The 26,973-nt window shown below is 46.2% G+C and overlaps 2 protein-coding genes across 3 annotated transcripts in view; one reads left to right on the top strand and one right to left on the bottom strand.

Moving 5' to 3' along the window:
- The window catches only part of CACNA2D3 (calcium voltage-gated channel auxiliary subunit alpha2delta 3), an 851,905-nt gene that overhangs the window by 705,961 nt on the left and 118,971 nt on the right, over positions 1–26,973 (top strand). The window lies entirely within an intron of this gene.
- LRTM1 (leucine rich repeats and transmembrane domains 1) overlaps positions 1,483–26,973 on the bottom strand; it is a 32,558-nt gene continuing 7,067 nt past the window's right edge. The window contains exons 2-4 of the mRNA XM_004738213.3: positions 11,429–11,487; positions 7,820–8,416; positions 1,483–2,511 (exon numbers count right to left, since the gene is read on the bottom strand). Coding sequence (XP_004738270.2) covers positions 2,078–2,511; positions 7,820–8,416; positions 11,429–11,487 — 1,090 coding nt within the window. The 3' untranslated portion in view covers positions 1,483–2,077. The remainder of the gene's footprint in view (positions 2,512–7,819; positions 8,417–11,428; positions 11,488–26,973) is intronic.

Genomic DNA, 26,973 nt, shown 5'->3' with positions numbered 1-26,973 from the left:
TATATTCTCTGGGGTCTGGGCTTGATCTGAAAACATGCTAATTTTTTCAATCTACTCCTCAACATATCGAAGTTTATTTTAACATTCAGAAAAAAACGAACAACAGTGTTGATACTGCCCATTCCACCCCCCACCCCCCAAACCATGTAGCAAAATTGCTATCTTTAGCTTGCAGTGTGCAGTGCCCACACTAGATGTGAGGCCCTGTGGACAGGTGTAGATGGCCTGTCTGATATTTAGGGGCACATCTGTGTGTGTCCCGTGGGGTAGGCTATGGTGAGTTCCTCAGTGTTTCCCACAGCCTCTTTATATTATTGGCTGAGGCTCTGGCTTCATCCGACAGGGAGAAAATGCTGCTTGTGGGGACCTCCCATTTGCATTCCAGGTTAGGGAATGGACTACTAATTTAGGATCCAAACTGATTTTTACATGGCCTGAAGGAGTGAATGTAGAGCCAGCACCCTGAATGGCAAATGTGTTTTATCCTTTGAACCGATTCCAATTGATTCGTTCTGGTTGCCTATAGTGCTGTCTTAAGAAGGCATCTGTGTTGCATCAGGGCTCAGCTGGGAGGAGTGCTGGGATTGATTAGCGATGTCTGTCAAGGCCTCTGGAGGGACCGCTGACCCTATATTTGCCATTCTTTGCTTTTGACGTGTCCTTAACTCCTCTCTGTGAAACGATTTTAATACTAACAGGTGACTCTAAGTATGAGACAGGGCATCATGAAAGAGAGCAGGTAGATGACATTTTAAGAAAACCTAGCATGAGAAAATGCACATTTACAAAATGCAGAAATCTGGAGCCAATTATTGCCATTACAGAAAGATTCCATGAAAGGCTCCTTTAAATAGCGAGCTCCCCTACTGCATTAAAATGATGATTTAATTTACAAAAATTCACTTCTCATGCAACTCTTCAGGACTGCGCCTGTGGAGAAAAGCAAGCCACACCTGATTTTTTTTTTTTAAACCTCAACCTAAATAATGTTCAGGATGCCTGCTGCCACCTATCCTGAGTCTCTTGATAATTTCCACTCTCTGCAGACTTCCTTCCTACTTCCTCTCCCGGAGTGTTGAGTAGACAGTCTGGGTGGTGGTCAACAGCGCCGGCTTCCACCGTGCCCACGGCTGCATTTCATTAGTGGGTAAACTGATTGCTCCCAGTATGTTTATGTGTGGGTGCGGCTGTACAAGTCTGTGCACTCCGTGCCCTGTGTGTGTAGATAGAGATACACACAAGCCATTATCTTGCTCTCAGCCCAACCTAAATTCATTCCTGCTGTAAGAGTTATAAATGGAAGGTTCCAATAGCCCGGTGGATACAGTCTTTCAGAACATGTGCCCCGGATTCCAACTCCCCGTCCTCTTTGTGTTTGTTTATATGTTATTTACCCTTGCATCAGAAAACTTCCCCAGACCCTGGGCCTGAGTCCCATTATCCAGACATGGAACCCTCCTCTTCCTCTGTGGCCTAGAAAGCCCCAAATGGTTTTCTGATTTAGAAAATTAAATATAATCTGACTCTTGTGGCAAGCTTTGCCATTCCCAACCAACAGACTCTCCCATTAAATATATAACATACACAACATCTAAAAGTATCACCAATCTCACGTGAATTTGAATTATAGAGGCATTCAGTGCCCCTCGGGTAAGATTGCCAGCTTCTTCCCAGGCACTCAAAATTGGGCACTTTTCCAAAAGACCATAAAGCTCCCAGGAATGCCGACTAGCACGTGTGTTTGTGTTTCTGCTGTTCTTTTAAAGCAGCTTAATGCGGGGGAGAGTACCTGAGAGGGGGATCTCCCCTCCCCCCTACGCCGTCCTGCCTTCCCGCACATAGAGTTATTGCAGTGACTTCTCAGACTCAGAGCACAAGTGTCATCTCTATTTCAAATGCGGTATTTTTAAAATCACAATATAATTTTTTTCCCCTGGGGAATATTTACGCGGACAGGTCTTTTTTTTTTTCTTTTTCTTTTTTTCTTTTGAGAAAAGCAAGATGAGATCTTAGCATCAGCCCTCCTCAGACTCGTTCTCTGGCAGGAGATGGTGCTTTCTTTCGGAGACGGAGGTTCTCAGGCTGGTGAGCCGGCGCACAGCTCTTTTCCTTCCATCTTCCCAGGCTCGTTGGTCTGAGTCAAGCGTCCCCCGTGGTACTGGGCTGTGAGGGCCGCATAGGTGCAGCCGTAGATGGCTGCAGCCAACATCATGAGACATACGATCCCGCACACAACCCCTGTGATGATGACGGTGGCCACCGCGTGACGCAGGCTGGCCGGCCTCGGCTTGGGTTTGAGCTCACACTCTGAGGGGTCTCGCTCCCCCAAACTGTGGCTCTCGGGAGACGCGGGAACAGGCCGGTGGGCAGAACCCAGCTGCTGCCCCCTGGAGGAGCCTACGTCCGGAGAAGGGAAAGGACAGGGCTGGTAGAGCTCATGAGGGATCTTCAGGAGATCCTCTCCCTTCCAGGGGTCTGGTGACGTACAGATGACACTGTCTGTTACTCCCCCTTTAAAAAACAAAAGCAAATAAGTATGGCAGATGTCCTCTGTTGTGATGTTGTGCCCTGATCACCAGGACCCTGTGTGTCTACCAACATTCTTGGGTGATGCCAGGTGGGGAGGTCAGTGGCCTTTTGAGTGTGTGTGTATCTTTGACGGTAATACTAGTTTAGTTTGTGGGATTAAGTACAATTAACATGTCTCCTCAGGCCTTGGAACGTTCAGTAATTTGAGCTCCGAACTTTCCAACACGTTATTGGAGTAGTTTCCACTGTCTGTAAGGTGATTGATCTCCTCAGGTGTGTAGACTTGTGCTGTTCAAGGGTGGATTTGGGTGCTTAGTAGTTGTTTTCTAGAAAGAACACTGAACTAACAGATTTTGTTCTGGCCACATAGGACCACTGGTTTACTATCTCAGGCAAATTAACTTCTCTGACTACATTTTTTTTTTGGCCATAAAAACACTGTGTTTGTATCTGACTTGAGAGTTTACAGAGCGCTGTTTGATAAGTCCTCACAGCTCTGCTCTAATGGGTAATTATTGTCCAGGGTCACCCAGGTAGGTCATTAGTGGGCAGATCAGCACTCAAACCCAACCCATCCCCTTGATCCCAGTTTTCCCACTGTGCTCACTGCCTCTCTGCCCTTCTTCTCCTTTCCTCCTCCCCCCTGGAGCGTCTTGAGGTCAGCAGAGTTAACACAAGGACCCTCAGTGTAGCCCTTTGACTGGGCAGAACCCGGCCTGCATGACCTGTGGCTCAGCTCCCCTGGTGGCCATGAACTCCTTCTCCAGGAGGACTGTGAAGCCTGGAACTTCTTTTAGCCAAGTCAGATTGGAGGCCTTTGTCCACACCACAGGTGGATTATGAAATTATACCAGAAAGGCCCATGGGGGAGATGGTCACAGCAGTTACTATCACCTTCCTTTGCACAGCTCTTCAGTTTGTGGAATGCCTTCTGTCTATCATCTGAGCCTCCTAAGCTGAGGTCCTCTGACTAGATGGGGCCACTTTGTAGTACCTTCATTATCATGGTCCAGGTCCCACCAGGATTAGTGGCTTGGTGATATTTAACCTACACCTTTTTGTCACCACTGCTTGGAACTGAATCACCTACTGCTAGAATCACTTAGGCCCCTTCTAGTTTCTTCAATGATTTCCTTAAGGCAAAAGCTCCAACTCAAAAGCAAAAACGTAACTGAGGAGTTCTCTCCTTTCCTGAGCTGACATGCGGGAGGCCAGAGATGTGGGGTGGCCCTAGGTGTCGTCAGGCTAGGCTGAGACTAAGGATCCCTTCCTCAGGGACCATTTCATGCGTCTGCCCAGGAACCTGTTGTAAGGCAGAAGACCAGAGAAACTGAAATGGAGTGTGGGGCTTTGAGAAGAAGTGACAATATTCAACATGGCCAGAGAACACAGAGACTCCCCCAAGGGGAAGAAAGGCTGTGTGCTATGGGACCAGCATTTCTGCCATTGACTCATTCCTAGATTGGGCTGGTTCACCCAATCACTCCAGGCTTAAGCACTATCTTCTCCAGTTTCAAGCCTCCTGCTGATCAGTATTAGGGTGGGAGACGTGGCCTTGGGACCCACAGTGCCGGCGAAGTAAACAGACTAGAGCCTGGGGCACAGCTGGAAGTCAGGGGCTGTAGCTACCAAGAGCTCCTAGACCACCTGTGGATTCACCTCAGGATTCACCTCTCAGCCTTGCACCACCATCTCCTCATCCATGACCCCAGCTTGTGGGTCCCCCTCCCTTCTAGAACCATGGAAGCTGATAATGAAAGAAGTCCCAACTTGTCGAGACCTCGTTATTCCCCATCTGGCCACTGGTAGCTCTTTACCAGCATCTTGGTAGAAACCGGATTCAAATCTTGAGTCTCTTACTTAGCTGTGCTACCCTAAGCAAGATACTTGACCATCCTTGGCCTCTGCTTCCTTACTGGAAAGTTGGAGAGGGGGGTGATAATGAAAAATCATCTCCCGAGATCACCCTGAGGTTCAGCTAGGTGAAGCAGGTCAGGTACTCAGCACAAGGACTAGCTAAACGTCAGCTTTGACATGAAGAGGATTTGTTTACTCTTGAATGGAGAGAGAGCAATACTCATCACAAAATCTCTACGCATGCTTTTGTAAAGGAGTCATTTAGTGGGTATTCATCAGAGCATGTGTTTTGGCTGTTGGGCCCACAGGAAGGCAAAATTTCCCCACTCTCTGTAGTCAGGTTGTAGACGGAGCTGTGGCCCACAGAACCGAGGAATGCCACTTTCAGACCACAAAATCCCCTTTGCTTCATCCTCCATGTGATCTGTGCCCACTTGGTGGTGACCTTAGAGGCCATGTGGTAAAGGGGCAGCATCAGAAGCTGGAAGGGGCTTATGTCCTTGAACGACTGCGTGGGACCCAGCCCTAATCCTCGGTTTCCCTTGGGTCTAACACGAGTGAGCAACAGACATTTTTATTGTGCCCATCACCGACACGGGTGTCCTATCAGCCAGCCTGTCTTGGCTAATGCTGTTACTATTTGTATTTATGGATCCTTTAAAAGAACAAGGTCTTGACCAATTCCTATTTTTGTCTTAGGCGGTATATATTATTCCTCAGGGAGTCTGAGAACCAGAATGGGCCTCGGATCTCTCTAGCTTCACCCTGTCACCTTCCACCTGGGACGCTGAGAGCTGGGTGGTAGGAGGAAGCATTAATTTGTCTGAAGGTCACCAGTGAGTTTGTGGCAGAGTAGGGGAACGATTTCCTATCTTCTAGCTCATATTGCTTCTAGTGTCCTGGACCTGGAAACGGTCTTTTGTAAAGAAATGTTCCTCTGTGAAAGCTCTTTCTGCAATGGTTTGACTTATGCTTAGCATTTGGTCAGAACGCAATAGCTAAACCCACTCCACCTCTAGGTGGGAAAAGTTTTATTGGCAATGCCCTACAAGAATGATTTTTGCCACAGTCTATGCACCCCCTTTGTAGGTCAGCTTGAAGATTAGTTGGCTAGGGATAGGCTATTTGCTATTATTTTGTTGAGAGGGACTCTTAACTCAATATTGAGTATCTGGAGCCCCTGGGTGGCTCAGTGGGTTAAGCTCCTGCCTTCAGCTCAGGTCGTGATCTCAGGGTCCTAGGATTGAGTCCTGCATCGGGTTCTCTGTTCAGCGGGGAGCCTGCTTCTCCGCCTCCTCTGCCTGCCTCTCTGCCTACTTGTGATCTCTGTCTGTGTGTCAAATAAATAAATAAAATCTTTTAAAAATATATTGAATATCTGAGCTCACATTGTGCTCTCTTCCCCTTCCTTCTGTGTAACTGCTGCAACCGTCCAGTCTCTAATGACTCCCTAATTCATGTCGTTAGCTCTGAGATCTTCCCGAGTTACAGGCTCAAACATACAGCCAGCAACTCAGCAGCACCCCTTGGAAAAGGAAAGGGCACCCCGAACTTGACTTGTCCCAGATTCAACTCTCGATTTACCATCTCCCCCATGCACTTGCCCACTTGCCAGAGAATGCAGGACCAAGACCCCGCCTCCCAGTCCGCCGCTGCTCAGCTCCTGACATCACTCTTTATGTGGTTAATCCTTGCAGGACCAAATAAATCAAGTTTCCCATGATAGATTCTTTTCTTTTTTCCTTCATTTCCCATTCCAAGCCATTCACAATTGCTATTTGCTCAGTATTCCAGATACATCCACAAAGATGATCATTTCTCATGACCCTGATCTGAGCTGCCATTTTGTCTTCCCCGGGTGACTGAGATCCGTTTCTCCCCTTATCCCCTTGCTGCTTCTCCTGCAGCCTATCGTCTGCTCTCCCTCGAGTCGCCAGAGTCACCTTCTGAAATGTAATTAGATCATGCTCCCTGGACTAAAATTCTTCAAGAGATTTCCATTTCATCTAAGATAAGACCCGAATGACTCCCCCTGCTCTGCACGTGCCTATGTGGACCTGTGCTGCCTCCTCTCTGCCTGCTCATTCTGTCCCTTTTCTTCTCACCCCTTCGCGTGCCTCTTTCTGTCCCTCAGTCAAGCCAAGCTTAGTCGCCGGTCAGGCCCTTTGCAATTTCTGTCCTTTCCCCCCATTATCTCACGGCTCATTTCTCCGCATTGTTCAGGGGCTGCTCACCATGTTATCTCCTCAGAGAAGTCTTCCCTGCCCTTCCTATCTGAAACCGAACTCCCGTCCCGCCGCTGTCTCTCCCCTCACTCTGCCTCCTCGTACCCTTAGCACCAAGCACTGTCCGAACTTGGGTATCGATTGGCTATCTTATTTAATGCCATTTTCTGCTACCAGAGTGTCGCCTTCATGTTGGTAGAGATTTTCTTGTTCACCTTTTCTCGTTGTCTAGTAAAGAACCTGGCTCATAAGCGGCATTCAAGCACAGGAATGAATGAATGATGCTTGAAAATTAAGAGGAAAGAAGCACTTTGATGTACAGGAAAGAATGTGGGGCCCAGATCCAACAGTCATTCTGTTCTTGTCTGTGCTTCTATTCTGCCATCCTGAGGAAGTCACTGATCATCTCTGGGCTTCCATTTCCCATTGGTTATAGACTAGCATTGAGTTAGAAGGGGTTGGAAGACTTTTCTATAAAGAGCCAAGTAGTTAATATTTTAAGCTTTACCATACACAACCATTCATTCAGCTTTGCCCTGGTGACAATACATGATATAAGTCAGCGTAAATGTGTTCTGATAAATATTTGCAAAAACAGGAAATGGGCTGGATTGGGTTCTTGGGTTGTAGTTTGGTGACTCCTGGGTGATTTCCAGAACCCTCATCTTTAATACTCTAGATTCTTTTGCTTTGATTTTTATCATCTGATTAAAGAAATAGTAAGCAACTTTAGAGAGTGCAGCCAATTTCAGTAACAGTGGTATTGACTAAAGCAGAAGGGATAATCTCAGGGAAGATTTGTAGCTATCAAATTGGTAGAAGCATACACAGGGGGAGAAATCCCAAGGAGAGAGACCATGCCGGATCACACCCGAACGTTAGAATTCTGTGTCCCTTTGGAGCCAAGCAATTATTCAAGGAGTGAATTTCCCTCCTTCTTAAGGGCCTGCGACTCTCAGATAAATAATGTGGTTAATCACTAAGTGGAAAGTCGTCTCTGTGAACCGTATTTGTAGATGAATTATGAATTTAAACACCCTCTAGTGACTCACTGCCTCTCTTGCCATCCCCTGAAATGACCTCAGTGTGGAAAAGCTTACACGGGTCCCTCGCACACTCCTCAACGTCCCTTCTAATGCTGACAAGAGATGAGGTTCATCCTAGGCTGGTAACACACAGATGGAGGGTTCCAAATGGACGTGACTGACCTTTATAGATAAATTTCTCCAGCCAGAGTTTAAGACTGAGCAAGTGGCAATTGCATTTCCAGAGGTTGTCCTTGAGAAGCAAAAGCCTCACTCTGGGCATGGATTCCAGGAGTGCTCGATCAAGGTGCTGAAGCTGGTTTTGTTGAACTGCAAATACGGTCAGGTTCTGCCAAGGCTTCCTGGGGGATGTGGGAAGGTGCCTGATGTCGTTTGATGACAAATCAAGCTCCCTCAGCTGTGGGAGGGAGTGGAAAAGCCTGCTTTCCAGAAAATGCAGGGAGTTCTGGGTCAGGTTCAAGACTTGCAAGTGCTGGAGTCCATGGAAAACCCCGGCGGCCAGATGCGAAAGGGAATTGTTGCCCAAGTTCAGGGTCGTGAGCTGTGGCACCGACCTAAACGCAAATGCAGGAAGCTGGCCTATCTGGTTGTCTTGCAAGAGCAGCGTTTGAGTCTGTGGAGGCAAATCCTGAGGGACCTCAGCCAGCCCCTGCCGGCTGCAGTCTACGGATCGTGAGGAGGAGTGGCAGCGGCACTTCTCTGGGCAGCTGCCTGCCAGCCGGAGCAGGGCCAACGCGCCCCAAAGCAGAAGCAGTTCACCTACGACCGACAAAAAGGAACGGAGATATGAAGCCAGTTTGTAAGCGGTGTCTGCCTATGTGTTCCCCTTTAAAATCACAAGTAAGGTGACTCTGGGACGGAGAATACCTTCTACAACCTGTAGGAGAGCTTCTTTCATTCCCATCCTTAGGAAAGTCGGGCTGGCCAGGGTACATCCCCATGGGGTCAATAACACAGAGAAAGATGAAAAATATCTTGGTGGGGGGGGCCTTGCCTGTTGTAGGGTGCGGCAGAGTTATTTGAGGCCAGGGGTTTGGAAAAATGATAGGCCCATCGGAGAGTCACATTTCTGGAAAAGGAAGCTCCAGATCAGTGCTGTCCAGTAGAACCTGCTGTGGGGATGGAAATGATTTCATCTGCTGTCCAGGATGGCAGTCGTTAGCTGCGTGTGGCGACTGAGCTCTTGAAATGTGACTACTGCAACCAAAGAACTGAATTTGTATTTGCATTTAATTTTAATTAATTTTAAATTTAAATTCGCTACATGGTGCTAATGGTTGCCATCTTGCATTGGGCAGGTTTAAAGATTTTTTTTTTTTTTTTTTAATTTATTTGACAGAGAGAGATCACAAGTAGGCAGAGAGGCAGGCAGGGGCAGGGGGAAGTGGGAAACAGGCTCCCTGTCAAGCAGAGAACGGATTGGGCGAGTTGACGTGCATCTTCGCAGGTTTGATAATTCTGTGAATAGTGACCATCTCCCTTTTTATTCAAGAGATTTTTAAAAGGCAAAAAAAGAAAAAAAGATTTTTAAAAGCGCAGAAAAACATGTAATAAACACCCGTATTCCCATAACACAGTTCTGTCAGTCATTCATAGGTTGGCATATTTTTCATCTTTTTTTCTTTTAACTCAAGGAAACGAAGCATTCCTGATACAGTTGCAATCCCTTTGATTAGCTCCCAAGTTATGTTTTCCAATACGAAGCCCCCTCCCCCCTACCATTACTGACCTATCCCTCTAGGCCTATTAGAAAAAAGCAACAACAATGCTTAATAACAGCAATAGGGGCGCCTGGGTGGCTCAGTGGGTTAAGCCTCTGCCTTCAGCTCAGGTCATGATCTCAGGGTCCTGGGATTGAGCCCCACCTCCAGCTCTCTGCTCAGCAGGGAGCCTGCTTCCCCCCTCTCTCTGCCTGCCTCTCTGCCTACTCGCGCTCTCTGTCAAATAAATAAATAAAATCTTAAAAAATAATAATAATAACAGCAATAGCAGATAGTCATGTAGCAAGGGTTTTGAACCAGGCACCATTATAAGGGCATCATAATGTTATATTACTTATATATATGTAACTAATTAATATATATATAATTATATATTATTTATAATGATATACTATTACTGTATTATATATTGTAATATATATTTAAAATATATAATTATATATCACTATTTATTATATATTATAATAGCAGTTAATACATTTATTATAATTATATATATTGTTATAATATATTATGTATATTAATTTAATCCTCATAACCTTGTAAATCTGGTTCCATTATGTCTGCATTATAAAGGTGAGGGAACTGAGGCACAGAGAAGCTAAACCACTAGTCCAAGGTCGTATAGGTGGTGAATAGTAGAATCCTGATTTGAACCCATTCAGCTTCCAGAGTCTGTCAGGATCCTTTCAGGCTGTGCTATACACCCCGTCAAACTTTTACACACACAAGCAGCGTACATAATGTTTCATGTAGTGGCTTTTAAAACTCGACACACATATAGTCACTAGCATGTCTCATTTTGCCATGAATTCTGTTCACTCAAACTGATCTATCCACCTAGATCCAGAGAGAATTCATTTATTCCTTTTAAATACTAGAGGCCACTCCCTGGTCACACCATGCCAGATTTAATATTTAGCCCTCTTACTGATGGACGTTTGAGTTGCTGCCATTTTCTTTCACTACAAGCAATGCTGCAGAGGACATCCTCGCCCAGGACAACTTGCCCATGCAGAAATTACAAAGAGGGTCTCCAGCGTCAACAGGAGCCTCCTGGCAGGGCTCAGAGAGGACGCTGAGTTAACCTATTTTTTTTTTTTTTTTAGATACTTCTAGATCATTCTTGGGAGTAGCTACATGACCTCCTGCTTTTTTTCCCCTGGGATTTGAATTTCAAAATATGGCAAATATCTGTCAAGAACATTTTGTGAAATTAGTAGAAGAATTCACAAGGCCATGCAATAATAATTAAAACTCAAGATAGTTATCTACTCATGAAGAAAGCGCTCGAAAGAGGTTGTTTGTGCAGTTTTGGTCTTAATGAAGGAAATTATAAGGTGGCCATCCAATGCCCTAGACCATTTAATTCTCTACGGATGGGAAATGGCACTGAAGGCAACAGAGAAGATACCTGGAGAGCCTTCTGAAGATTCTGCTCTGTTTAGTTTAGCTCAAGGGATGCGGAACATCACAGTCCCCTTCCTCGTTCCAAAATACAAAGGAGCAAAGTCCTTGTTTTCCTTTCTATAATTTTGCAAATAACCTAAAGGATGGCTTTCAGAGCCAGTGCACCTTCCTGGCTGTGGGTCTCAAGCATCAGTTATCTGCACGAAATCAAATCTTAACCAGAGAACTAGTTTTCCACAGAATCCACTAATCTATTAATGGCAGGCTTTGTCTTTGTAACCTGGGGCCAGTTTGCTCATTCTTCCTTGAGTTCCACTCTCCCGGCCTGACCAACGGGATGATATATGAACTCCAACTTGAAGCTCTGGATTTTCTATGAAATGGCCCATGACATGCCAACTGCGTATCCCATCGTGGCTGGGGACATTTGTCCCCACACCCTTCTTCTGACCCAACATGGCACAAACATAAATACCCCCACTAGAGACATTTTTAATATGTTTGGTCTTTAGAGAAAGAAAACCTCACGGTTAAGTTTCCCACAGATACCTTGTTGAGGGGACCCCATTCTGTACCCCCCCCAATTCCTCTCAGGGACAGAGAACTTTTCTAAGGCGTGATGGGACTAATCATGGCTCACCTTTCATGGCTGAGTCTCCACAGGCTTTCTCATGGAAGGCGTAGCCCACCTCTCTTAATCTGCAGATCCACACGCGGAGGGCATGGCGAGCTCAGAGCCCAGCTTGTCATTCCAGCACAAGCTTTGCTGTCACGCTGAACGCTGTTGTCGCTTTCAGGGACCACGTATGTAAGCAATCCCGCCCCTGTCTCCATCTGGCTGGGATTGTTTTCCATAAGAGGGCTTTTGACAGTGTCCCCTCTTCTTTCTTAAAGTGTCAGCCTCCCCAGGATCATCCTGGCCTTTCCCATTCAGACGACAAGCCCCAGAAAGAATGTTTGTCAAACCTCCGTGAACAGCTGTAGCATTCAAACGTGACCCCGATGGCTCGGCCTTTCTGATTATTTAATCTGCTTGGAGTCCAGGGCACCAAAAACCTGCCTTCCTAATCCGGTGGTGGTTTCTGAATTCTGTTGACTTATTAACCATGCTGTGTTAGCCCTCGCCGGGCTGGGGGACACTTGCTGTAGATTCTCAATCAGGGTGTCTAGCAACAGGGCCAGCAGAGTGTGTAATGTGAGGACAAATTGGCCTGCTGGAGGCTGACACGGTTTGCACAGGGCACTTGTTTGGTCATCGAAGGCGCATTCAGTCAGCATCCGTAGGGATTAGCTGTGTTGACAGGGTCTTGATGCCCTGAAATTCATAGTCATGGTTTCCTTCAGTGGACATTGCAGGCTCTTCTCACCAATGCCACAAATACTTCTCAGCTGCTTCTTTGCTTACCCCCCCGCCTTCCCACCTGCCCCACCCCCCACCGCCCCGCATTGACCTTTCGGTTCACGTGACTTTGGAAATGCTTCTCAGTCTTTCATCGTTTCCCTGATGCGGAAGTTCCGACCCTTTCCTCATTTTCCACATATAAAATAGTAAGCCTGCCCCGTGAGCATCAGGCATCGATGGACTGCAACTGTTGCCTAATTAAAGCTGCTGGGGACGTTTCTAGCAGGGACTGGAGCATTTCTTTGAATGTGCAAATCCCCCGTCGTCTGCTGTGGTGGGTTGTCAGTGCCCGAAGCTGCGCCTTGAAATGTCCCTATGCTCCTGGACCCAGGGCCACCCCAAGGAAGGCAAAAACCTGGATTTTATTGAGGCAGCTTGGGAAGGGGCATCCCTGGCCCTAGGCAGTGCAGTGGAGCAGGGGAGTGTGGGATTTGGAGTCAGATGGGCCTGGATTTGAATTCAGTTTCACCAGTCACCAGCTTGATGTCTCTGGGTGAGCAGCTCACACCCTAGGATCCTCCTAGCCCATGTCTAACACATAGATGGTGGTATTTTTTGGCTTCATGGGATTGTTAACCAGGATTAAATTAAAGCAAGCCATACATGCCACGGTCCAGGATTGTCTTCATAAATGTTCACAGTTACCCATGAGAATGCCGCCCATGACTCCCATGCTGCTAGCATTTGACGGGCAGCCTTGACTCGACAGGTAGGAGCAAGATCCTGGCAAAAGCCTGGGACACCCGGCCCCTCACTCATGCCACTCGGGTGGTACCAGACCCTTATGAATGAAGCTGAAGAACTGGATGGTGACTCTCCTTCAGAGCCTGCTCTTTGGAATCCCTTATGTCCTTTGGCCATGCCCCTTCCAACCTCACGGAACCCATCCTGCCCCCTTTCTGAAAAATCTGCTTTACCCAGTCTTCTACATTTTGTCCTCTTCTCCAGCATTCTTTGAGTACTGGTGATACCGTGGAGAAAAGGCTGGTATAGGTGACAGAAGACCATTTAGGTCTTTATATCAGCTAAATGACTCCTTCCTTTCTCCCTCCCCTCCTTTCTCTCTCTCTGCCAGTGCACAGAACTTAATCAAAATCATTCCTTGGTGATACATGACCAGTGATAACCCATTCATAGCCTTCGGTCATTCATGCATCATATATAGCAAACACCTATGAACCTGACCCTCGCTCTAAGAACTAGAAAGTTATCAACAATGTATGCCAACCTGTGAGTCTCTGTCTTTCCATGGGGTTGGCAAACATTTTTGTGTAAAGGGCCAGATGGTGCATATTTTAGACTCCGAGGGCCATATGGTTTCTGGCACAGCTGCTCAACCCTGATGTTGTAGTGCAGAGCCAGCCGTAGTCAATCCATAAACAATGGAGGGGCCTGTGCGCCAATAAAACTTTATTTATAAAAACAGATGGAGGACTGGGTCAGTCCACAGGCCATAGCTGGCAAGCCTTGCTCCATCCCATTCCCTAGCCACCACGGTCATTCTCCTCCACCACCACTGGTCGCCCCATCAGAATTGAGACCTACCCACCAGCCTGTCTCCTCATCTACAAACGGAGAGGGTTGGAAAGGAGGATCTTGGGGTATTCTTAAAGCCTAAAACCTTGTCATTCTCATTAGAATGCTTGAGTGGACTTGAAAGAGTCTTATAGACTTTATGGGACCTTAGGCAAAGACTGTCTCTTTGGGTTGCAGCAGAGCAGTAGTTGCAGGATCCACCCAAGGTCCCAGTATCATGGACTCCAGAGGCCTGGGAAAGATGAATCCATTGACAGCATGGCTGAGTGCAGGAGGCCAGGACAGAGAAACTGTAGACAGTTATGACACCTGCAGGTAGAGCCAGGTCGTGAGGCTAACTGAGGAAGCCCACTTTCCTGCCACATATACTCAGAAGCTGGGTGACCTTGGGCAAACCACAGGCTCTCTCTAAGCCTCAGCTTCCTCCTCCGTAGAATGCAGATAGTAGCTACCTCATACGACCCAAGAAGGATCAAGGGCTGTATGTTAAGTGCACAGCCCAGTTCTGACCGAGCAAATGATCACAACTGACATCTCCTATTAGCTCCAAAGAGTCTGGACTGGCTGTTCTCACCTAAAACATGGATAACCTGGGAACACGCAGAGAACCCACACAGCTGAGGGTTTCCTAGGAGACGAGCCTTACTACCCAAAGGGGCTTTTTGGTTCTGTTTTGCTCCTGCTGACTCTAACAGGCGATGAAAAGATGGGCAGTGCACGCCTGGGGGAGACACCTCCTGGATGTGGAAGGACTTGGTTGTGGAGGCTAATTGATTTATTCCATCTGACCTCAGCCCAGAGAACAAAGGCAGTTTGCTAATGCCTGCGGCGCCTTCTCTCTCTCCTTCCCTTGGTGAGCCAGATCTGAGAAGTGGCAAGACAACTGTGCATGCAGGAGGGAAACAGAGATGCCAAATGTCAGGTCAGGCCAAGGCGCTGTAGAGGAGAGAAGGCTCTGCTGTGAAGGCTCCTAGCACAGAGACCTGGTCAAGAGCCCAGTGTCTCATGCAGGAGCTTGCTTAAGTCAAAACATTTCCTAATATAAATGGGTCTCTTTAACATTTCACCTTCCTCAAAAAAATCGTCAACAATTATTAACATTTAAAAGTGACGATGTTTTGAAATCCAGCAAATGTGTGTTAGCAGGTAATACGCAGGTAAATGCAACTATTTAAAAAAAAAAAAAAAAGAGTTAAATACACTCACCTGGGAGGGCATTCATAATAAATTGTTAGGTTAGATAAAGCAATTTGAATAGAAATATACATTGTGTAGTCTTATTTATACTGCCAAAAAAAAAGAAAAATTAAAAAGTCAGAGGTGCAGAGCTGGAAGGGTTAACTCTAAAAATGTGTGTTGGTTGGTCTGAAGATGGAAGAAGTGGGGAAGGGCAGACACCAAAAATACTGATTGCCCAGAAGACAGGGTTAATTTAAGAAGAGAGGAAAAGTGACTTCTTTTTTTTTTTTTCTTTAAGATTTTATTTATTTATTTGAGAGAGATCACAAGTAGGCAGACAGGCAGACAGAGAGAGAGAGAGAGAGAGGAGGAAGCAGGCTCCCTGCTGAGCAGAGAGCCCAAGGCAGGGCTCAATCCCAGGACCCTGAGATCATGACCTAAGCTGAAAGGCAGCGGTTTAACCCACTGAGCCACCCAGATGCCCCGAAAGTAACTTCTTTTGTTTACATCTCTGCATATTCGACCTACTACAACAAACGTTATAGCTGTAATTTCAAAAATACAAAGGAGGAGAAGAGTTAACTTCTGTTAAATAGAAAGAGGGGCATTTCCTTTCCTGGAATATTGGAGATGATGGCTTCTGAGTAACGAGCTGAGTTTTATGTGTCCGTATGGTGTCCTGGAGTTCCCGCTGTCTCACTCCATGAGGATTAGTCCCCAAAGTGACACACGTCTTTCTCTGCCAAGTGATCGCCACATGTGAAAAGACCTCATACCGCGTGGAATATTTCTCCCAGTTTTAATAACTGCGTTGGTAAAATCGTGGTAAATGACTCCCCCATCCCTACCAGCGGGCCCCCATCCAAAGCAGGTGCTGTAGTGATCGGACGCGGGGGACGCCAGGCCAAGTGACAGCTGCTGCCCAGTATAGCTCAGAGAAAGACCTTGGCATCGTAAATCCATGCAGAAATTTCATTTGGTGGTGGAGGAAATTTGGCATTTGGAAATATTTCCCCAGGGTTGTAGATGACCAAATGGCACTCCAGCATAAAGTTTATACAGAGCTATTTAAAAGTCCTCAATATTTTTTCCTTCCTTCCTTGTTTCTTTTGTTTTTTTTTTTTTCTTTTTCTCTTTGGTCTTATAAAACATACAGTGAGTGAGCTAGGAATATATTTTCCAGTGGCTGTAGTATTATGTATTTAGTGCTTACGATGGGCCAGAAGTTGCTGAGGATTTGTATGGGTTAGATACAAATCCTTAATGTCGCTACTATAATGAGCAAATTTCCAATTTTTTGCTCTTATCACAGTCTAGTTGAGGTTGACAGGGGGCCAGTCTTCATCTAGTTGTTCAGGGTCCCTCCATCTTGCCCCTTTCCTCCTAGTTCATAGTATCCTCTCCATCAGCTGTAGATGGAAAAAGATGGAAATGTTACTTATCACTGGGCTTACATTCCATTGGCCAAGATGAAATCACATGACCATATCTAACAGCAAGGGAAGCTGGGAAATGTAGTCTGACTGTGTGCCTTGGAAGAATGGAGTCCTAGAATATTAGCAATCTCTGCCTCTACCCTTTATTTACATTATCTCACTTAAAGCTGACAACAGCTCTCTAGCCTATAAGCTTAAGATGGTTTCTTTTATTTCTTCTCATGGTTTCCGTAATACCATGTAGAACAGCCATTGAATAAATGTTGAATGTTGAAGGAATACATGAATGACAGATCTGAAGCCCAGAAAAGTTAAAGTAACTTGCCTAAGGTGTTCAGCCTATTTATTGCAAATATGTGCATCGTGAGTCCCCACATTAAGGACAATATTCAGGGAACTTACAGTTCTATGTATTTCATGTCTTAAGTTATTTTTTCATACAGTCCATTCTGACAGGAAGCTACAAATTTAATTATCTGGTTGCTCTCCCTAACTCAGAAGATAGAAACACAGTTTCCTTTTGAGCCACTTAGTGGAAAATCAAGGCTGTCATAGGATTTCTGTAATGAGAAGGTGGGAAGGAGATGTACCTCTCCTCATTCTGTCTTGCCTTTTTGGTAAAGTAAAAATTCCTACCTAGGGCTACCTAGGGTCATTCAGTTTATATGACTATCTAGAGAATTTAAACTCCCTTGACATGGCCTCAAGATATCTGATAAAATTAGTGGAGTAGCGGATAGGAAATGTGTGCCTTCAACCTCTCTAAAACTAAGAAATTCAATGGCCTAAGTGTATGTGACTGCTTCCCAGTCCCCACTTGTCTATGGAGCCCAAGTCTGAACTAGGTGCTGTGGGAACTAGAAAAGACATAGAACACTGGCCCTTGGCCTTCCAAGAACGTATATGTCTGCTGAGTGCTACTTAGCAATCTTTATTTATTATATCAGAGTCAATGCGGATCATCTCATCACCTTGAATCTGCTACCCATGAGAAGATTGCACATGACTTTGTTGGACACTAACACTGCCCGGCTCTCCAGGAGCCAAGTCTCAGAAATCCTTTGGCTAGTAGAGGAGACAGATCTAGATTGGTTTTTGGTTTTTTATTTGTTTTTCTGTTTGTTTGTCTTTTATTTGTTTTTATGGGGTTTGTTTTTTGTTTGTTTGTTGGTTGGTTTGTTTAATCCACCCACTCTGCATTGTCAAGGTTAGAGGAAGTACAGACTTCATATCCCAGTGTCTTCCCAACCTCAGCCTTCCAGCACTTGGTTTCCCTGCATAGAAAATGTATGTAAAGATAAAGATGCGTTGGAGATAAGTATGATTAGAGGTAATTAGTGAGCTCATGTGCCGGCTGGAATAAACATAGACAGATGTTGGTTGATATAAAGCTAACAATGAAACAAAAAGATCGAGAAACATGGCAGCTTAGGAAGCTTGGCCAAGGCCTCACACTGACACACTGTTTTACTTAGATCTTTTGATTGGCTGCTTTGGTCTTTGCCCCAGGAATAGAAACTGGAATCAAATTTACATTCATGGTTGATTGTTGACTCATGTTACACATAAATTGAGTGTTTTGTGCAGCTCTTCGTGGTGAATATATATTTGCATTTGTGCTTCTATGATAACATGATGGTCCGGTTTCTGTAATAGATGACGATGTGTTTTCATATTTTCAAGTTACAGTTTAGTATGTGTGCCTTGTGATGCACTAGTGAATCTATGCTTTGCCTTTTCCTCCTTCATATTTGCTCTATGTGAGCTGTTTGATACATGTAGCTTGGAAAAGTCGTAGAAAACAAAACTGTCTCGGGCAGGACTTACATTGTAACCCACCAATTACAGATCCAAGAGAGCTGAGAATTCCTTTTCATTATTCCAGACTTCCTCTGTCCCACCATTTCATTCGAGAACAGTGTCCCTGTTAAAAGCATGGAAAATGGGCTGAACCCATCTAAGTTCAAAGGCTGCCTCCAACATTTACTGGCTCTGAGAACTTAAAGACATTATTTAACCTTTCTGATCTTCAGTTTTGTCATCTGTACAAAGGAACCCAATGGGTAGGTTTGCAGGGTGAGTTAAATAATATTTTTATGTAGAGTCTGAGCAGAAAACAAAACAAAAACCTGTCTTTGCACATGGCAATATGCATGAGCTAGGATCTTCTCCATCATTCTATCCATACGGCTTGTGTCAGCTAAGCACCTAGGCTGCATGTACTTAATACTAATCAGGAACAAAAATGAGCAAGTTAAAGCAAGGGAGCATTTTGCCCATGTGACAGAGTTCACCATCTTTTGGGACTATAAAGCAGGTGCATATAGGTGTTATCTGGCAGAATCAGTTCTATCTAAGTGAATTCATGCTCAACCCATCTGATTGTCATCCAAATAGTTGCCCAGACAAAAGAAAGTTGGCTGTTGGTGTCATGTAACCCCACCTTCACATGGGACTTTCGTTTGCAAGATAAAGGTCCTGTGTTGGCATGGACACAGCTTCCATCCTCATCAATAATGGCAGCTGCCCATTCTGGTGCAAGAGTCATGTTCTGTTCATTTCGCTTCATCTGAGAAGCCCATTGGGCCACCTACTATGTGCTTGTGCTGTTGCTTCTTCAAGGTTTCCCCACGACTCTTTCCTCTAGCCTGCACATCCCTGGTAGGAGGCCCCTTTCCCCATCCTTGCATAATTAGAGAAAGCATGTCATCAGCTCCCCAGAGCTGGTCCGCTTTCATCAGGAAGTACGACTCATGGAGTTTCGAGGTTGATAGGAGTGGAAACATTTGTGTTCGACAAGCAGGCTCCTTCATGTGTTGTCAACATTTCATTTGTGATTGTAATGAGGGCCAAGAAGAAAATAAACTCAGCATACTGCTCTCCGCTACTACCGCTGATGTCTATAAGTTTCTATCCGTGGCCTCAATTTGCTCCTACCAGAAAGGCATTTGGAAATGCAGCAGTGTGTCACTGCTGGGTGTGACCCAGAGGTCAGATGATTGAATCGACCAAGGCAGTCTTGAGAATGGGTAAGGCTTACCCCTTCGAGACTAGAATTTCTGCTCTTATTTGATGCTTTAAATGTCTCCTAAAGGTGAAAACGCTCTTAGAGAAGAACAGGGTGTATTGGAGGGCCTCTCATTCTTGATCGCCATCTCATTGCATCTCTGAAAGTCTGCTGTAGATTCCGTTGTGTATTCTTTCTTTCTTAAGGAGCCATCATCTGTTGAGTGCTCCTTACCTTTTCAGCTCTGCATCGGGGGATGTTTTGAGCATGGAAATAATACATAGAAAACTCAGTGGACCTGTAATCCACATGGCCCCTTTCATCTCATGAGGGGATAGACACACATGATACAGCCACACAACCCTCAGCAAAAACACAGCCCAGCAAAGTGCTAAGAAGAGGAAGTGCGTGGTGCTGTCCTAGATGACAGTCAGGGAATCTGATGGGAACCATTGGCAGTCACCCTAGGGTTGTTGTAACTAAGCTGCAGTGTGAAGAATGGACCAGAGTTTACTGCAGAGAAAGGAAGGGACAAGGGCCATTCCTGGGAAAGACAATCCAGGAAGAGGCTGAGAGACCAGAGAGATGGCATGGTGCCTGCGGAGCTCCCAGAAACCAGTGTGGCTACAGCACAGAGGTGGGGAGGGGGATTCCAGCAAGCAGATGCTGGAAGACAGGTGATGGAGCCCGTTGTGGAGCTGCCATACCCCCATCTTCCACTGTGAGTGTTTTGTTACTATTGAAAATCTCTGTCTCGGACACACAGCCCTCTGCAAGAATGCTGCTGCCTGGCGTTGGGGGCGGGATCAGAGAACTGCCGTGTAAAGTCCTTTGGGAGGTGCTGTCACCTCACAGGCGGGTCCTGTGCCAGCTCCCCACCTCCCCATAACTAGAGAGATGCATCTTGCCATCCTCAGAATGCTTCCTGGAGGAGGTGGAAGGACTGTGAGTTTGCAAATGTTACGAAATAGTACGTGTTCCTCACATGCTGAGCTGTTACTTACAGTGTGGGGTTGTGGCAAACCCATTCCACACGTGCCTGAGAGGCAGCAGAATGGAATGGCCATCTCCCTCCGGGTGGGAAGGTCAAACTCGAGTCTTGGGAAGAGCAGGTCACTTTCCAGAAATCAGTTTCTAAGGAGCTGAGCTGGGACTTGAACCCCCGGCTGCCTGATTTCAAAGCCTTTCAAGTCCTGTGTCCTTTACCTCTCCCTTGATCAGGGGAGAAGCCAAAGAAGGACCCCCAAAAGAGATAGCCCCCACAAAACAGGCTGGGTGGAAAGAATGCATCCACCCCGCCTGGGAAGATTTACTCCCCTGGAGGTCCCCGGTGCCTGCTACTTCTCAAGGCTGAGGGCCACCAAGAGAAGGGGAGAGCCTGCCGCCTGTCTGCCAGGGCTGCGGGCAGGAAAGACATCTCTGGGCCAGCAGTGAAGAAAGCAGGGCACTTGGTGTATGGAGTTAGCACTAATCTGGTCCATCCCCAGCACGCTGCTATCAGTCAGATCTCGGACATATTTGTCATGGCTGTTCCCCTGCCCAGAAGCTGCCCCCGCAAGCCCACCCTCCCTTCGTGGCTGCGCAGGAAGGGGAGAGCTCCCTTTGATCTGGAGACCGGTAGCCGGAGAAGCATGGCCGTTGGCAGACCTGCTCCTTCCCCTCTACCCAACTGAGTGTGTGGACAGCCACGCGAACAAAGCCCCTTGGCCATGCTCGCTTTGAGAACAGCCAGACTCAGGACAGAACATCTGCCCTGGAACTGCCTAGTTTCACACTGAGAAATTCTAGGTCCTGGTGCCCAGGAGAGGATGCTCGGACTGGGATAAGCAGCCCAGCAAGAGGGCAGAAGACAGGGAGGATGGGACCAGCCCAACGGCCCTCCCGCAGGACGGCCGGACACCCGTGGTCAGGAAGGAACCCCACACTCACCGTGCGGGTTTCTATTCCATCTGAAACCACACTCCGGGAGCAAAAGGCATCAGCCTGGAGACAGATCAGCTAGCTTTTGAGATCTAAGGAGTTGAAAAAAGTAAGACCGGTAGCTCTGGGGAGAGCATAACTGTTTTCTACTTACCCTCCTTCAGAAAGCAAAGTTTTTGAGTCAAGTAATTCTGAGTAGAGAATGTATGTCTCTTAAAAATATATTCGGCTTCCCCGTAGTCTAGTATACTTTGATGTATTGAAATACAGCTCGCCCCACTCAAATTACTGCCTCGGTGCCTAATGCTGTAAAATTAAACTATTCCTTGCTGATATTTTATTAAGCCTCACCAGCATTTCAGACTCAGACATCTCACGGAGCTTCGGGCCATATGTTTTATATGCTGTCATGGTGAACTCTGACTTCAGCCCGCGGAGTCCCCTTCCCCCCATGTCTGTATAGTGCAGGATTTTCAAAAACATTCATGCAGGCCATTTCCAAACTGTGGACCGTTGCGAGTAAATATCTCTGGTCATGTGGGTGTTAATGCTTAAAAAGACAACAACAACAACAAAAATAAATAAAAAGAAAGGAAATGAGTTGTTTTATGAGAAGTTCTTATTTCCTGGACATCATTTTTGCATTTATTCTAAGCTTGATTATTTTTTTTTTCCACCATTGTGGGGGTGGGGGAGAGGGAGGATTTGTGGGGGCGTGTGGAATATTTCCCAAAATCCTTATGCAGAAAAGGGTCTGCGTTTACACCCCATGAGTTCACCTCTCTAGCAGGGAGCCAAAGGTACCTGTAGGTTTGCATTTTGAGAAACAAATGGATATAGCCGTAAATGACGATCCCCTTAGCAAGACTAACTTTGTCATTTAATAAGGGAGATTATTTCATAGATTTAAAACCAGTTAACACATTTAAAACTTGATAAGACAAGGCAATCCTGGTATGTTTCCTGTTCTCCCGTGATTAAAGCAATTCAAACGCTGGACGAGGGGAGGTTCTCCATGGTACGAGTAATGCCGTGAATGTTTCTCCTGGTAATGCAATTAGGAAATATTGGCCCCAGTTAATGAAACTTAAACAAAACATGTTGCCCTCGTCAAACTTGTTCAAGTTGTTAAACAGGCAAAGCCTTGTCCAAAAAGTTAAAAAACAGGGGCATATAGTGTTTCCATGGAAACTCTGTTAAAATACTGATTTGTGGATATGATCATAATCAGCCCCATAATCTAATATGACTGAATTAAATGAAAAAGAATCTCAGTTATGAAGTAAGCCCCCTGTGTGAGAGTATTCTTATACATGCAGAAAACATATGGATCCTGACGGACACCGTTTTCAAACTACTTATTGGCACAGGGATGGAGCTTTAAGACTTGGGTTTTGTCCGTCTGTTTCCCCCCACTCCATTCATTGTTCGTCGTTTTTATAATGCCGGGATTATGTGGGTGAGCAGTAAATAAAGTCTTGATGACATTTGGATTTTTCAATATAGATCACTGCTCCCCACACAACACCCCATATTGTTTTCATTGTCTTTTGTGACAAGAGAAGGTAACCCGTAATATTTAATGGTTTGTGGGACGTTACAAGATTAAGTTTTATTAAGGTAATAATTTCTCCCTGCTAATAGGATCTTGGTAGAATTCTAACTATGCGGTTTCCAATGGATGTCCTTGACCTCTAAAGGAAAGGGCACAATGCCGAGGCTGGTTTGAGTGCCCCTGGGACCTGGGGCAGAAGCTTCAAGGGCGTGCACTGGCTTCCCCACCACACAGCCCTGTGGCTCACCCTTGCACCTGCCTGGGCTGTAACAAAAATGGAAACTGCTCACCACCGTAGGATACACTTTAGCCTGGTGGAATTGGCGAAGGCAGCTGTCTTTCAGCAATCTTACTTGATTTATTTGGAAACCCTTCCATCCAGAGAAGATCACAGGTGCTGTTCGTGGAATCAGTTTCCCTCTTTCAAAAATGTGTCCTCAGTCACGTACGAAGATCAGATAGGATTTGCCGCGTGATTGTTAGCTAGCAAGAGTCTGGCAATTCCTTGCATCTTAGCCATGGCATCCCAGAGCATTTGCAGAAGGACTTCTGCGAATGGACCCTGCACAGGTGCCTCCACACATCTTCTGCCAGCCTGGTTCCCCAGAGTGGGGGGCCTATGGGTCCTAAGGTCACAGTGTGTCTGAGACTCACTGTCTGGACCCAGCTGTGCTACAGAGAGTCAGACAAAGCTCAAAGATTCAGAACCTAATTCAGGGAGCAGGAGTGGACTTCTCCCTGCATTCTTCCAACCACCTTCCAGAGCGTTTGGGCATTCCATTTTTATCTGGGCACAGAGAAGAATGCACACGAGAGACATGGGCTGAAGCCTGAGTCTGGCTCCAGGAGCTTGAATCTGCTGATTATTTATTCCCCTTAAGGCCTCACTTTCTAATTAACTTGGTTTTATAGCAAAGTCATCTACGAATACAGATTTTAAAAATTAAATCGTATTTTTTAAAAAGTTTACAAAGATAAAAGGAGGCCCCTGACCCACCACCACCCCCTGCTCTCATCCCACTTCCCAGGGGCAAAAACTTCCGCCTCTCTTGGTAGCTGTATTTTTCGTTAGCAAGTGGAGTTTGCTGGGTTTTGTTGAATTTCAAACGTCACTTGCTTACTTCCTTGAATACGTGGCACTTTGGACTTTTTATATCAGCCCATCTTGCCTTGTCCATGTTCCACAGCTGCACACCTATCCCATGGCTTTGTGTTAATTAGACAGCGATGACGTCATTAGGACTATCTGTGTATATCCGCCACTGTGTTAAATAGGATGTTACTGTGAGTTTTTCTTTTTCATGGTTTCTTTTCCCTGGACCGAAAATTCCCGGCCTCTTTTCATTTGCTTTGTTTTCCTTCTCTCTAGGTATTTTTTTCTTTTCCCATGTATCTCACCAACCATCTCAGATGCCTGTTATGACTGCTAGGAAGCAGAGACCTTGCTGTAGAGGTCTCTGGTATTTGCAAAGACCTCACTTCCAGCACCCGTGGCCGTCCTGTGCCCAGCCGGACGGTTGGTCCCCCTGCTGCTGGGCTCCAAGGTCTCCTCTCCACGTTCCTCTAGTCATCGTCCCCTTTCTTTCTCCCAGACCCACGCCTTCCTTTTCCCTGACTTCGGTCCTCATTGTGCTTATCTTCTCAGCTCATTTTCCGGAAAAGGGAGGTAAAAATGTTTGCAGTCCTCATAGCTCTGGAAATGCCTCGACTCTGCCCTTACACGTAACGATTCCTGGGCTGGGTAGAGAACTCATTCGGGGCTGGAGATCATTTCCTCTCAGAATTGGGAAAGCATGGCTCCTTGTCTCCCGCCTTCCTGTGTTAACTTGTTAAAAAGTCTGATGCCTAATTCCAGACCCTTTGTTATGATCAGGTTTGCCTCCAGCCCAGAAGCTTTCAGAATGTATGTTCTGTCTCTAGGGTCCTGAGATTCCTTGATGCTGTGAATCTTCCTCATTAATAATGCTGGGCATTTTACTGACTCTTGAATTAGAAATGCGTAAACCTCAGCGCTAGGAAATTTTCCCCTGTTGTTTTCCCAAGTGTTTTTATTTTGTTTTCCAGAAGATCTTCTTTTTCTAAGTTATCTCTGTTCTTCAACGTATGTGTTGATTTTGATGCTTTTATCTTCAATTTCCAACAGTTCCTTTCTACAGCAGCCTGTTCTTATTCTAAGGATATAAGGTGGGCTTTGGTCTTTGGTCTCTGTGAATATGTTGACTGATGTTAAAAGTTATCATACTTTCTTTTCCTTGCTGTGCCAGCTGCTAATCCCAAGTCATTTATTTATTTATTATTATTATTATTTATTTTTTTTTTTTTGGTCAGCTTTTGTCTTTCTTTTTTGTGCCGAAGTCCCCTCAGGCTGTTGTGTGTCTTAATTCTTATTTAAAAGTGAAGCTCTTAAAATCTAAGTCTAAAATGTTGTTTGGAGATTTCCCCACAAATGGGCTTTACTGTTGGGTGAATCAGTGGGAGCCCCGCCAGCTGGGGGGTGGAGGTTTTGTGGAAATGTTAGTAACTCTGAGGCCTGGTTGTTGGCAGCTGAGAGCAGCACAGGGGGAGAGTCTCATCGAGAGCAGGTGCATTTTCATTCTTCTGGTTCAGCTCCTCACCCCGACCTCATCTGGACATTTGCATTTTTCAGGGACTGTAAGACAATGCTTGTGATATGTGAGCAGAATAGTTCTGGTGGTAACAGCTCGTTCTGGGCCCTCCAGCCTATCCATGGCAGTGATTAACATTGCTAGGGGGTTGAAGCCACTCAGTGGCTCAGTCGGGTAAGTGTCCGACTCTTGACCTTGGCTCAGGTCATGATCTCAGGGTCGTGAGATAGAGCCCCGCGTCGGGCTGTGCTCTATGGGGAGTTTGCTCGAGATCCTCTCTCTCCCTCTGCCTCTCTACTCCTGCCTGAAGGCTCTCTCTCTCTCTCTCTCTTTAAAAAAAAAAAAAGAAAGAAAGAAAGAGAGAAAGAAAAAGAAAAAGAAAAAGAAAAGAAAAATTGCTAGGAGATCTGGTTCTCTAAGTATTATTCCACAGTCTTGGCCTTGAAATTGACCAATTGGGGCCAGTTACCCATGCTCAGACGCCACCACTTTTTCGGACCCCTCTGTCTGTATACAGTTAGGACGTCTATCTCTTTCTCCTAGGAGCCTGTGAACGTCTATAGAACATAGACAATGACTTATGGGTATACAGTGACAGAGAACAGAGTCCCACTCTGTGTTCTCCTGTTCATCAGTACCACAACCTGGGGCAGTTTATTTATCCGCTGCAATCTCTGGTGTCCCTAACTCGTCCCCCAGCCCAGGGTTCTCAGTCAAGTGTATCCAGGTTGACCACTGCCTCCCCTGCCAGGATAGGTGTCAAATGCTTCCTTATCACTGCTTCATTAGGGGTCTAGAGCCACTCTTCCCTTCTCTTAAGATAATAGGTGTCCTGGTGCATTACGAGGATGTCAGGGATCCGACGGGGACCAGGTGGGGTTTGCGGCATGGACAGAAGTTGCCCCTCAGCAGCCAGTGGGCACTGCAGCAAGGCTGGGCTGTCCTTGGTGGGTGGTCCTCCTTACTGGCATGAAGCGGGGGCCAGACTCCCTGCTCCAGCTCATCCTCCCCACAGAGGTCCTTCCCCACGGCCATTCACCAGCTCTTTCCAAGTAGCAGGAAGATTTGTACCCTGCCCCCACGATCGCACTTCCTTGATTCTAAGTTGCCATGAATAGAAGGGGGAACTTCCCAACAAGTAAAAAGCAACACACATGGGTGAGTATGTGTGGAAAGCCTCGTGCTTCTTCAAGCCTCCCCCCCGGGATCTTTGCCTCAAATGCTCCCCTTCATTTCCCTTTGCGTGTGAATGCTTTACCTCCCACCCAGGCTGCAGGCAGCAGACTGAAACTCTTCTCTCCTGGGAACCCCCAGGGACTCACTCGGGTGCCCCCTTGGACCCTCCTGAGTCACCCTGTAAATGTCTTTGGAATCACTCACAATGGTCGCTAAGTGTGTATTATCTATACAGTGTTCGACATGTTCAGCCCTGAGAACACAAGGGCTGTACAAGTCCCGCCCTTCATTTCATCCCCCAGCACAGGCGATGCTCTGTGAGTATCTATCAAACGAAAAGAAACAGAGGAGGGGAAGAAAGTGTAAGG

The sequence above is a fragment of the Mustela putorius genome, unplaced genomic scaffold, assembly GCF_011764305.1.
Source record: "Mustela putorius furo isolate JIRA1106 unplaced genomic scaffold, ASM1176430v1.1 tig00000095_pilon_pilon_pilon, whole genome shotgun sequence".
NCBI lineage: Eukaryota > Metazoa > Chordata > Mammalia > Carnivora > Mustelidae > Mustela > Mustela putorius.
The sequence above is the reverse complement of the archived record's forward strand: the minus strand, read 5'-3'. Positions and strand labels throughout refer to the sequence as shown.